Source organism: Erithacus rubecula (genome assembly GCF_903797595.1).
Source record: "Erithacus rubecula genome assembly, chromosome: 16".
Lineage (NCBI taxonomy): Eukaryota > Metazoa > Chordata > Aves > Passeriformes > Muscicapidae > Erithacus > Erithacus rubecula.
The window spans coordinates 7023703-7035853 of NC_136668.1; the positions used below are offsets into that span (position 1 = coordinate 7023703).

The 12151-nt window shown below is 49.2% G+C and overlaps 1 protein-coding gene across 1 annotated transcript; it reads left to right on the plus strand.

The window, feature by feature from the left end:
* Positions 1–5424: 5424 nt before the first annotated feature.
* Positions 5425–10021, plus strand: PURA (purine rich element binding protein A; the record flags this gene model as incomplete). Its single annotated transcript, XM_079319504.1, has 1 exon — positions 5425–10021. One exon carries the CDS (start codon positions 5425–5427, stop codon positions 6373–6375), a length of 951 nt encoding a protein of 316 aa, XP_079175630.1. The 3' UTR covers positions 6376–10021.
* Between the last annotated feature and the right edge of the window lie 2130 nt (positions 10022–12151).

A 12151-nucleotide genomic window follows, 5' to 3' on the forward strand; every position in this document is an offset into this window, starting at 1 on the left:
GAATCCCAGGCTGCAGAAAGGTGCATTGAGAAGAGGCTGGAGTATTAACCTCAAAAGCAGAAGTTAAAAATGGCCAGAAACTCCCCTGGCTGGAGGGGGAGGTGTGGAGGTCTGAGGCACACTCATATCTGGGAGTCTCTAGTGCCAAAATCCTCTCTGCCTTCCCCTACCCTTTTCTCCTCTGGGATCCTGCACCAGCTGGACTGCTCTGGGACACATTTGGGACCTCACCTGGTGTGATCCAACAGCTTTAGAGACTGCAAATTAATGGCAGGATAAAGCAGGCATTGTGAGATGGGAGGGGGATCCACCTCTATCAGGCAAAGCTGGGAAACCCAGAACTGCCAGCCAGTGCTTTCTAAAGCACAGTTGCCAAAAACGTGCCTTGAGGGGATGGATTCACAGCCCACAGCCCCCAGCATGTCCATAAGCCCAGAAGGAAAACAAGACCAGAGAGGGTGTCAGCTGCCTTGCTGCATGGCTGTGCAAGTCCAGAACCAGCAGTCATGGCTGGAGGAACAACAGGACCATCTGGGCACAGCTCTGGAGACAGCAGCAAGGCAGCATGAAAGCAAGAGGAAACAAACAGCAAGAAACACAGGAGGTGCTGTCATCTTAATGAAAGGACAAAGCAGCTGATCAGGAGCCAGAGCAGCTGTGCCTGTGAGCCAGCTATGCCCACCCTCCTGGACATCCCTGTGGACAGAGCACCTTCCCAGCCACTACCATGGGCATGGGAAGAGGGAAGGGAAGGAGGAGCCCACCAGGCATCACACCAGTTCAACTGGTAGCAAAGAAGCCACTTGGATACTGGGAAACAGGCAGTCACATATATGGGTGACACAGCCTTTGCTAACTGCTGCACATGACACTGGGGTCTAGTCCTCACTCCTCCTTAGGAGACAAGGAGCAAAGGACCCTGGGGTTATACATTATTATAAAACCAGCAAGATTGGAATTTGGTGGCCATTTGTTGCTAGCTTTCAACAGAAGAGCAGCCAGCTCCTGAAGAACCATGCTTCCCTCTTTATGTCTCTGAGAACCAAGAACTGGGGAGGGTCCTCACTCTCTGCAGGTGACAACACAGCAGAGTTCTCCATGGTCAGAAAGAACAAATGAAGGGGAAGCCAGCTGGGAAAAGGGCAGTGAGGGACCTGCAGGCCAGTCAAAGGAGAAGAGAAAGCACACTGGAGTTGGAACAAGTCATCATGAAAACAATCCCAAACTTAACTCACTTGGATAGGACATCACATAGTGCTTAGAAGAATTAGCACTTTATCTTTGCAGACATGAGAAGCAACAACTTGTTCTGCCATTGTGCAGTCACTGATTCCTTGTTTCTTTCTTTCTTTTTTGTTTTTTGTTTTTGAAGAGCAAGCAAAAGAGGCATCATTACAGCTCACCATGGAAACTGTGGACAAGGAGTGGCCGACATGTCCTCGGGATGTCACCCTCTAGCAGGTGGCCAAAAAAGGCACAAACCCTGTAGCCAGGGCCAGTCTGGATCCAGCTGTGCCCCACTCTGGAACACCTGGAAGCCAGGCTCCCTGGCAGGGGTACCCCTCAGGCAGTAACCCTGCAGTACCCCCGTGGAGGAACCCTTGCCTCCCCCAAATGAGATTCATCAAAGGAAGGGGAGTTGCTTTCTTGGAGAGAAGCGGTTCCAACTGGAGGGCTGCAGTTGTCCGTGGCCAAGCTTTCCCATTGTTATTTTACAGTTGCTTGATGTTCTGAAAGATATTTAGAAAAATGACTTTAACTGTCCTGTGCCAAACTGGGTGAGGGTGAAAAAAAATGAAATTTGGCAGGGATGCTATTCATTCAGCATGTAGCTTGGATGACATCCAGTGACTAACACAGGAGTTTTAACTGATCTGGGAGACTAAAAACCATTCACAAATAATTTGATTTAGGGTCACTGTGATTTCTTTTTATAAATAATTTTCATTGAGAAGTATTTTTTTAATTAGGATCGACAGACCCTAATAGCAAGGCTATTGTGTGCACCGCTCATCATTCCCATCTTCCTAAATGACTTTCATATGTTGTGTGCTGGTTTCTTGTTTGCTGCACACGATGGGGCTTGTTCACGGGGTAACCAACGCCTCATGGCAGTGGATGAGCCCTGCTGAACTCCTCTCTCCAAAGGCACACTCTGAGGAGGACCCAGATGGAAAGTGAAGGCAGCTTTCACCATCCTGTTACACTTTCCTGGTCTGAGCCTTCACCCAGCCTCAGACATCCCCCCATGGCTGTAAAAGCCTTCTGAGTGCTCTGCATCTCAGTGATGGCAGCAGCAACTTGGCTTTGATTGCTGCAGTGCTCCAACTCCCATCGTGGCACAGGGAATTCTCTGAAACGGAATTATGGTGCCTTTTGCATGGTGGGGAAGAACGGGATCAAGAGAAATATCTGACCCAACCTGGGAAAAAAGCCTAAACTCAGTCACCTCCTAACCCAGTAGATCACCCAACACAGCCTGAGTAAATCTGACTTCAGGAGAATTCGGACAGCGGATGAGAGAAGAATGACTCGGCGACTCAAATGAATCTTGCTTGGCAACATCCTCTCTGTGTGACAGCCTTTTCTTTGACTTGCACAATAACAATTGCAGTCCAGCCACTTCAGTTACTAATCTTATCTGTTGTTTGAATGGCTCTTAGCTTCCCTCCTGTTGATTAGAAATGTTTGTACAAGTTCTTGGAGTCAGCGGAGTTGTTGTTTCATAGCTGAATAACAGGCTGGGACTCCAAACTTCGAGATGCTCGCAGTAATGATCAGATATGTTCTTAAAAGCCCACTGAATTGGATTTCAAAACAAAAGGCCCATTGATCTTATGCCTGAAATCCCAGCCACAGCTCTGAAAACCTTTTCCCTTGTCTTTCTGAGGAACTGAAACTGGTTTGAAAAATTACTACAATAGGCAAAGAAAGGAGGATTATCTTATGAGAGGAAGCTACCTAAATTTGCCTTCATTTAGGCTATCGGAACAGGGCTGAAGAGAGTATAATTGCTTCTGAGAGACACGTTAGAAAATCTTGTGAACTCCAAACTGAGAGTTGTGGGGCTGGAGATTAAAAGATTTCTGATTTTCAGAGCAAAGAGGTGTGGGATGGGTTTCAGCAGAAGCCACAGAGGAGCACAATGTGCAGCCTGATAACCTCATGGGAGACACTGATAGGATTGCCACAGCCAGGATGGGCAGCACGTGTTCAGGAGCTCCCTGCAGGATCCCAATCCAGTCTTTGGCTTGTACAAGGCCAAACCTGGACAATGTATGAAGAGACTCTCCTGGCTCCTGCACTTATCCATCACCCTGGTCCATCCCATTTTGCACCTTGCCTCATTTAGCAGCCATCCCAAGCTTGCCTTGGCCACATGACCTTGTTTTAGCACTGGGTGTACCAATTAAAGTTCCTGTGGGCCTCCAGGATGGGCTGCTGTTGAAAAGAAAAATTGAAAATATTATCTTTTGGGATGAAAACCACTTTTTTCCCCCCTTTTGTTCTGTTTACTTCAATAAGCAAATGCCTTATTCAAGCCAAATTCAGGCACAAAATCAGAGCATTAGGTAGTGGCTGTGACTTTCAACACTGAATGGTGCTGGGCAAGCAGAATCCCACAAATCATCATCTCACCAAAGCACCAACATTGTCAGGTGGTTCCTGGGATTGCTGGTATCCACTTGGAGCACATCCACTCCCAAAGCAATACCACTGGCCCATGCTGGGGAGGAAAAATAACCTCTGCTGCTGGCCAGCAACCTCAGCACCAGCAAATTTTTACTGCAGGCCAGTCAGAGAGAGAACAGCCACTCATCTTCAGGGCACAAACACAACTCCTTGTGCATTTCCCAGTTCATCCACAAGGATACCTGGTGGTGATAGCAACAGGCTGCATGGATAGACCTCGGTTTGGTTGTTTAAATTCGTTTGACTTGAGGATAAAAAGAGCAAATCAGGAGAGAGGGGTTGCCAAAGCAGCAGCCTGCAGCTTGCCATGACAATGCCAACCTGGACACGCAATTCCTATGCCAGGAAAAACCTAGGACAGCTCAGGTAGGCTGAAAACCAAACACAGCATCCAGGGAGAGCACGCACATCCCCAGCACTCGGGGCTTTCCTGCAGCTCAGGCAGCGCTGAAATATTGTTTCTGTGGGAAAAAGAAACTGTTTCTCTGTGTATTGTTTTTATTACCCGTGGAGTCGCCATCACCACGGGTTTAACCACAGCCATGGGGCAGGCTGGGGGTTCCTCCTGTGACATCGGAGCATCCTCTAAGGCAATAAGATGTCTCAGCACTTCACTCCCTGTCTCCTCGAGAAAGCCATTTGTGTGCCAAGCACATTCCGCAGGCCACCCCAAAATTAAAAAATCATAGCACCACTCCTTGTGCAACACTTGCAGGGTTTTTGGGATGCTGCAGGTACATCCATGCCTTCCACAGAAATAAGCAGTCCTGGAAGCAGCCGGCAGGCAGGCGATTTCCACCCAGAGCAATCCTGCCAGTTTGCTTCCTGACCTGCAGCATCAGGAGAAAACATCCTTTCCAGGGCTGCAGGTGTCTTAAAATTGAAGGTTTGAAAACAAGGAATAGAAGCTAAAGCATCTCCTCCAAAACCCACCCCCAAACCTCCAAAACCCACCTCCAAGTCTCCAAAATCCCACCTCCAAGCCCCACCTCCAAACCCCCGCTGCGGGGGGACGCCCGATCCCCCCGGTCCCCATCCCCGCTGCGCTCCCGAGCCTCCAAGCCCCGCGCCACGCCATAGGCCTATTAATTACCTTCATTACCAACCCCGAATAATCACATATCCCTCCCGGGCATCCCACCCGGGTACCCTGGGCATCCCACCCGGGCGGAGGGCCCGCTGCCGAGCGCTCTCCCGTGCGGTTCCCTACGGGAAGCACGAACCCGGCGGCTCTCCCCGGCTGTCCCCGGGGTGCGGCAGCGCGGTGGCAGCGGGGCGAGCGGTGCCGGTGCCGCCCGGAGCGGGTTGAGCGGCGGGGCCGGTGCCGGTGCCGGTGCCGCCCGGAGCGCGGCTCGGACGCGGCGCCGGTGCGCGGCGGGCGCGCGCAGCTGCAGTACCCGCGTTGGCCGCTCGGCGGCGCGGCGCTGCCGCCGTGCTCGCCGGGGCGGCCGGCGGCGGGGGCCGCTCTCTGCCGCCTTCCCGCGCCCTCTCCTCGCTCCGGCAGATCTCGCGAGAGCGCGGCCGGCTGGTGGCCGCGGGGGCTGTTGCAGCAGCGGCGGCGGCGGCGGCGGCGGCGGGAGGAGGAGGCGGCGGCGGCGGCGGCGGCCGGGGGCGGCCGAGGAGGCGGCGGCGGCGGCGGAGGAGGCGGCGGCGGCGCGGGGGCGGCCGCGCCGGGGCGAGCAGCGGCGGGCGAGGCCCGAGCGGCGGCGGCGGCGGAGCGGCGGCGGCATCATGGCGGACAGAGACAGCGGCAGCGAGCAGGGCGGCGGCGGCGGGGGCGCGGCGGGCGCCGGGGGGCCGGGCGCGGGCGGCGGCGGCCCGGGCGGCGGCGGCGGCGGCGGCGGGGGCCCGGGCGGCGGGCTGCAGCACGAGACGCAGGAGCTGGCCTCCAAGCGGGTGGACATCCAGAACAAGCGCTTCTACCTGGACGTGAAGCAGAACGCCAAGGGCCGCTTCCTCAAGATCGCCGAGGTGGGCGCGGGCGGCAACAAGAGCCGCCTGACCCTGTCCATGTCCGTGGCCGTCGAGTTCCGCGACTACCTGGGCGACTTCATCGAGCACTACGCGCAGCTGGGGCCCAGCCAGCCCCCCGAGCTGGCGCAGGCGGCCGACGAGCCCCGGCGGGCGCTGAAGAGCGAGTTCCTGGTGCGGGAGAACCGCAAGTACTACATGGATCTGAAGGAGAACCAGCGCGGGCGCTTCCTGCGCGTCCGCCAGACCGTGAACCGCGGCCCGGGGCTGGGCTCCACGCAGGGCCAGACCATCGCGCTGCCCGCGCAGGGCCTCATCGAGTTCCGCGACGCCCTGGCCAAGCTCATCGACGACTACGGCGTGGAGGAGGAGCCGGCCGAGCTGCCCGAGGGCACCTCCTTGACTGTGGACAACAAGCGTTTCTTCTTCGACGTGGGTTCCAACAAGTACGGCGTGTTCATGCGGGTGAGCGAGGTGAAGCCCACCTACCGCAACTCCATCACCGTCCCCTACAAGGTCTGGGCCAAGTTCGGCCACACCTTCTGCAAGTACTCGGACGAGATGAAGAAGATCCAGGAGAAGCAGCGGGACAAGCGCGCCGCCGCCGCCGCCGCCCCCGCCGTGGGCGCCGAGCCGCCCCCCGAGGCCGAGGCGGCCGCCGCCGGGCCGCCCGGCGCGCTGCTGCAGGCCGAGGAGCCCGAGGAGGACTGACCGCCCGCCCCCCGGGACGCGGACTGGCCCCGCCGCCGGCGGGAGGGCGGGCGGGCGGCGGGGCGCGGGGGCGGCGGCCCGGAGCCCCCCCTCCGCCCGGACCCGGAGCCCCCCCGGCCGCGCCGCCCGCCCGGCGCCCCCCCCGCCGCCCGGCAGCAGCAGCGCCTCAGACCCGCCACCCATCGCTGGATGTTCCTCCACTTTACCCACCGTATCAAACAGTAAGCAGCTGCTAAAACAAAAACAAAACAAAACAGAAAAAAAAAAAAAAAAAAAACCAAAAAAAAAAAACAAAACACACAAAAAAAAAAAAGAGTCAAAAAAAAAAAAGTAATAACATTATATATGAACTGTGTTTCCTACTTGATTAAAAATATAAAGAACTGAGTGTTTATTTCCCTAATTAACCGAGAACTTTTGTACACGTTTAAGCTATTATTATTAAAAGTGTTTGCAAAAATGGTCAAGATTATAATATTGCTGAATTATATAAAAAAAAGTCCTTTTCATGTTGAGCTAACATTTGACTTTAGCACAAAAAAAAGAGATATTTTAGAACACGTAAAATAATATTTTTAGTTTTTTCTTCTCATTTTGTTACCAAATTTCAAACCTTACATGGAGGTTACTATAGTATATTTGACACCCTATATACCTGTGATTAGAGATGTGTATATATATATGAGGGCTAGGCATGCTGTGTGTCTGAGCTTTGTCTAAATGTTATGCAGAAGTTTGTAGAGTTAAAAGGTACGTAGGTTTAATTCATGCAAGGTAAACAATAAGTGCTCTCTTTTATACAATATGCATTGCATCTGGACCTTAAACATATAAAAATGGTCAGTGAAACTTCTGTGAACATGAAGAAAAATTATTAAAAAAGGCATTTAAATGAAATTTGCTAACTTGTGATTTTTACGTTTGAACCAAAGTTATTCAAATAGTAAAAAAAAAAAAAAAAAAGAAAAGAGAAAAAAAAAAAAAAAAAAAAGAGAGAGAGAGAAAAAAAATGAAAATTAAAGAAATTCCTCCCATAATATTTTTTTTCTGCACCTGTTTGGTTTACAACTGAGTAGGCGTATTGTCATTATTGTGTATATGAGATGTACTTGTATTGTTCATAATATATTTTTTTTATTCTGTGTACTTAAAGTACTTAACCTGACGTGCAGCGGTTTCCAGTCACCTGTTTTTGGCAGCAGGTAGCGAGTCTTTCCGTGTGGCCACTGGCACTAGCACTATCTGCTGCACTCGTGCGAGGTCCGGACCCATGCTTGGATCCCCGTTATTCCCTAGGCCTGTTAGGAGCCAGTGCAGCGTGATCCCGCTGAGCCATGGGGGTCGCAGTTTGGTTGGACAGTGAAAGCCAAGCCGGTGTGTGTGTCCATAATGGATTTCCATGTAGCTGTGGTGCTAGTTATTATTACTGGCTACATACCTGGCCGTGCCCTGCCCTCCCCGTCCCAGCTCCCGCCGGGCGCGGGCTCTGCTCGAAGCCTAGGCTAGGGAAACACAGATTTGTCAGAACACTAATCTGTCCAGGTGTGTTCTCCAAATTGAAATTGTTTGTAATAATAAGAAGAATAATAATAGACTTTTACAGGTTGTCTTTGTTGGTTTTCGGTTATGTTTTTTTTTTTCTTTTAAAAAAAAAAAAAAGTTGGTGTGCTTTTAATTGACTAACTTCTTGCTGCTGTATAGTAAAATATTAATATATTTTTATCATTAAACTGCTGCATGACTATCATCATTGCGAGTGAAGAGAAAATGTTATAAAAAAAAAAAGATGCCTTAAACAGTGAAAACAAAACTTTATTTTTTGGTTTTTCTTTTCTTTTCTTTTCTTGGCTGGAATTCAGTAGAGAGCGTTTCAGAGAAACTAGAATCTTGTTCCACTCGGAAGTTTTTTGGGAATGCAATCATTTTGCTGAATGGTCTTGGCTGAGTTAGGGGTCAGGTAGACCTGAGCTGCTCCTGTGCAAGCAGGAGCTGCCAGCGCTTCTTTACTGAGGGGCAAGGATGGAATTTCGGAAGGGTGGGGAGAAAACAAAAAAAAAGCTTGTTTTAAAGAATTTGATTTCCTGCTGTCGTTTTATTCCCAGTTGAAATTATAATCCCCTTTTTCTTCTTGGGTTTTTTTTTTTTTTTTGGTTGTTTTCTTTTTTTTTTTTTTTAATTTGAGATGTACTGTAAGTGTCAAAACAAGCTGTTTCCATTGTACCATGCATTATTGCCCTTGAAAGAAGTTTGCTGTTAGTGTTCACAGAAAGTTAAACACGAGCCGCTGGTAGCGAGGTGTTTCTGTTTCTTTTTAAACAATCACTGGAAATGTTTAAAATTGCTTTAATGTGCACTTTTCCTATTTCCCAGTAGTGAAATAAGCTTTTCAGAGTGCGTAATGTGACATTTGAAATGGTTCTCAATTGCATGTAAACATGTGTCTGATAACCTGCTTCTGAATCGGAGGCTCTGGATGGGCAGTTCCAGCGATTATTGTACTTCAACTGTGATGTGTCGGGACTGCACTCTCCATGCTGCTAGACGTAGTTAGGAATTTAATTGCTTTGGTTTTGCTACTTGATTGATTGTCTCGGTCCTGCTGTTCGCTGCCCTCCCCAAAGTTGTCGCGCTGCCGACGGACGCGCTCCGGCGCCCGTATTTCCACGCCGCCGCGGTGCGTTCCCAGCAATAAGTAGCGGGAGGCGAGGAGAGCACGGCAGAGTGTCCTTCCGTCCCTCCCGGCTCCTGGGAGCATCGCTAACGAGGCAGGCTCCTCCCGTGGTCTTCCTCGCCCGCGCCGCCCGGATCCTGCCCAGGATCCGGCTGCCTGCAGGAGCGCACGGGCCGCGCGGTTCCAGTCAGACCAGTACAGCCTGGAACAGCCCGCGGGCAGTTCTGTGAACAGTGGCCGAGAACTTGTGGTCAGTTTTTGTCTCGTTTTGGGTTTCTTCTGCGTGTTCCCTTGGTTTTTTGTTTTGGTTTGTTTTTTTTTTTTCTTCTTTTAACGCACGTTCTGTATGTTCAAGGACTTGATGAATGATGATCATGAAACGAAAGACTAAAATGACTGTAAAGATTTCGTGGGATTTTGCTCCTGGTTGTGTTAGATTTCATTTGCTTTTTTGTTTTGCTTTTTTTGTTTTAATTTTTGTTTTCCCGGAGGTGCTCGGTACTTTACCAAGGCTCTAATATCTCAGTATTTAAAACAAAGTACAGAAAACCCTGTTTAATGTTAGAAGAAGAAAGGTATATTTGACCATATGTGTTGTTTTAAAAAAAGACAGTATGCTCAAATGTGCCAAGATACCTAATTCCTGAGAAGTATGCCTTATATTTTCCTTGATGATATGCTTTTAAATGTCTTGTAGAATAGGTCCAAGAGCATGATAAAAGCTACTTTATAACGACTACGTGCAAGAAAACTTGAAATTCATTGCAATACTGACATTATTTTATTTTTAAGTTAAAGGGACACTGTCAAGTAATTTACCATTGAAATACAACCACCTTTTAAGTGGTTTTATGCTAACGGGGAAATGTCCTCCAAATTCAAATTCTATATTTTTTGTTAAAAAGAAAAGAAAAAAAAGTGAAATTGCTCTGTCTTTGAGAATTTAAATAAATAATAATAAAAAAAGAAACAGCACGAGCCGCTGTTGATTCCTGACTCTTCTTCTTCTTCTTCTTTGCGGTCCCGCTGAGGATGCTGCGGCGGGAGCAGCCAGCAGCTTCCCGGGAGCCGGGGGGCTTGGCCGGACCCTCCGGGGTTCCCCCCGGTCCCGGGAGCCGCCGGGTTGGGCCGGGCGGGATCGGCGGGCGGGCAGAGCCCGGCCGCGGGTGCCGGGAGCGCTCCGAGCTCCAGCCAGCGCGCCCGTAAGCGGAGGGCTTTTCGGGTTGGTTTTCTGGGATTTTTGGGGGGTTTTTTTGGTTCTTTTTGTTTTTAATTCAATTGGAAAAATTTAAAAAAAAATTTTAAAAGGAAATAAATACTTGACAGTGTCACTTTGTGCGTACCCCTCGCAGGGGTTGAACCGCAGCGCTGCCGGGAGAGCGGCTCCCGAGCTGTCCCGGGAGCGGGGGAAGCGCCGAGGGGCTGCCCCGGGGGCAGCGGGCGGGCGCAGAGCCCACCCCGTGAGCCAGGCAGAGCTGCTGCCGGGGATTTAACCCCTGCTCAGAGCCGACCGGTAACTTCTTTTTTTGTTTAGTTTTGTTTTGGGTTTGGTTTTTGGTGTTTTTTTGGGAGCAATTACTTTGTTGCCTTTAAAAATAGCACTGTAACCACCTTTTTTTATGATTAGCTGTAGTGTAACCTTTGTCCCTTCAAACTATGCAAGTTATGAAATGTAAATTAGGGATCAGTTAAAGATAGATGATTATATTCAATCAGATGACATTCATGCACTAACTGGAGTATATACAGATAAAGCTATTAGAGTGACTTGTATGCTAACAGCAAGATATAACATACCTACCTATTCTAAAAAAATGACTATTAATATTGTATAACAGGACTGTGGGGGTTGGGAGGGAATGTTATCTCTTATCTTCTTAAAAGGGGATTTAAGATTTTTATAACTGTTTTTTCCATCAAACTTTAATATTTTTGTCAAATTTTTAGGTATTTAATTTGTAAAATAGATTTTACTTTGTACTGGCGTACAGAAAATAGGGGTTGATTTAAACTTTTTTGAAGCCAAGTGATCAAGTACATTTGTAATAAAAAGTCAATGGATCTATATCAGTCGTACTCACTGTTTTCATTTCTTGTACGTTCTAATGCAGTGGCGCTGTTATGTCTCCCAAGGAAAAAAAAAATTGGGGAGGGGGGTGGAAGGAGAAGGCAAAAATGTCAGCATTGATGCTGCCAATTGATGCAACTTTGCGTGTGCAAGTGGCCCCTGGTCAGTGGAGATTTGGTAATTATGCATTTTTCCTAAAACCACGGTGCACTTTTTCCAGAAGGGTTTATGCAAACCTGACGTTTTTGGCATGTCTTCACTTCACGCTTCCACCTTGGCGCCCACAAACTCTAAAGTCTCCCTTTGGGAAGCGCCTTTCCCCTGGCACTTCAGAAAAAACAAAACCAACCAAAGCAAAACTCTGATTTCTTCTAAAGTGGTGAACTACAGCACATGATGTTTTTGCACCCTCACACGCTGTCTCCCTTCCTCCAAGGTCTGCCACTTGCTTTTCTCTAAGTTCAACAGGTCAAAGGTTTTTTTGTTTCATTTTTTTAAGTAAAATTGCCAAGTGTTTTGGATCGAAGACTTCAGCAGATCCACCGAGCTTGGATCCAACACCTTGCAGAGCACTGACATTATTATTTTTTGGTTGCTTGTTTGCTTTAAACCCAGCCCTCCCCTTCCCTGTCCTGGGGCATATACCAAATCTGATTGACTTGTCTGTGGCAGAAGTTGTGGGAGTCAGCAGGGAGAACGATGACATTAATGTACAAGAATGCTAAAACAGGTTTACATTTTAGGGGCTCTTGTCAAGCATGAAAACCTCAAAAATATAACTAGAACCAACCAATTTCCTCGGTTTTGCTAGTCCTCCAGGTAGACAGTGAGTCTCTCTTAGGTGAATTGGAAAGAAAGCAGTAAAGGCAAATTCTTCCACAGCTGTGCAATTTGCTCCTTCAAAAACCTGCTGCTTCCTACTGGATTGGGTGGCTTTTGGAGAGGTAGGGCTCTGCCTGAAGCACTGTGAGTTTCTCTTTTAAAAAGACACTGTCAAGAATTTTTCTTTTTTAGGAACCCAGTTTGCAGCTTTTTTT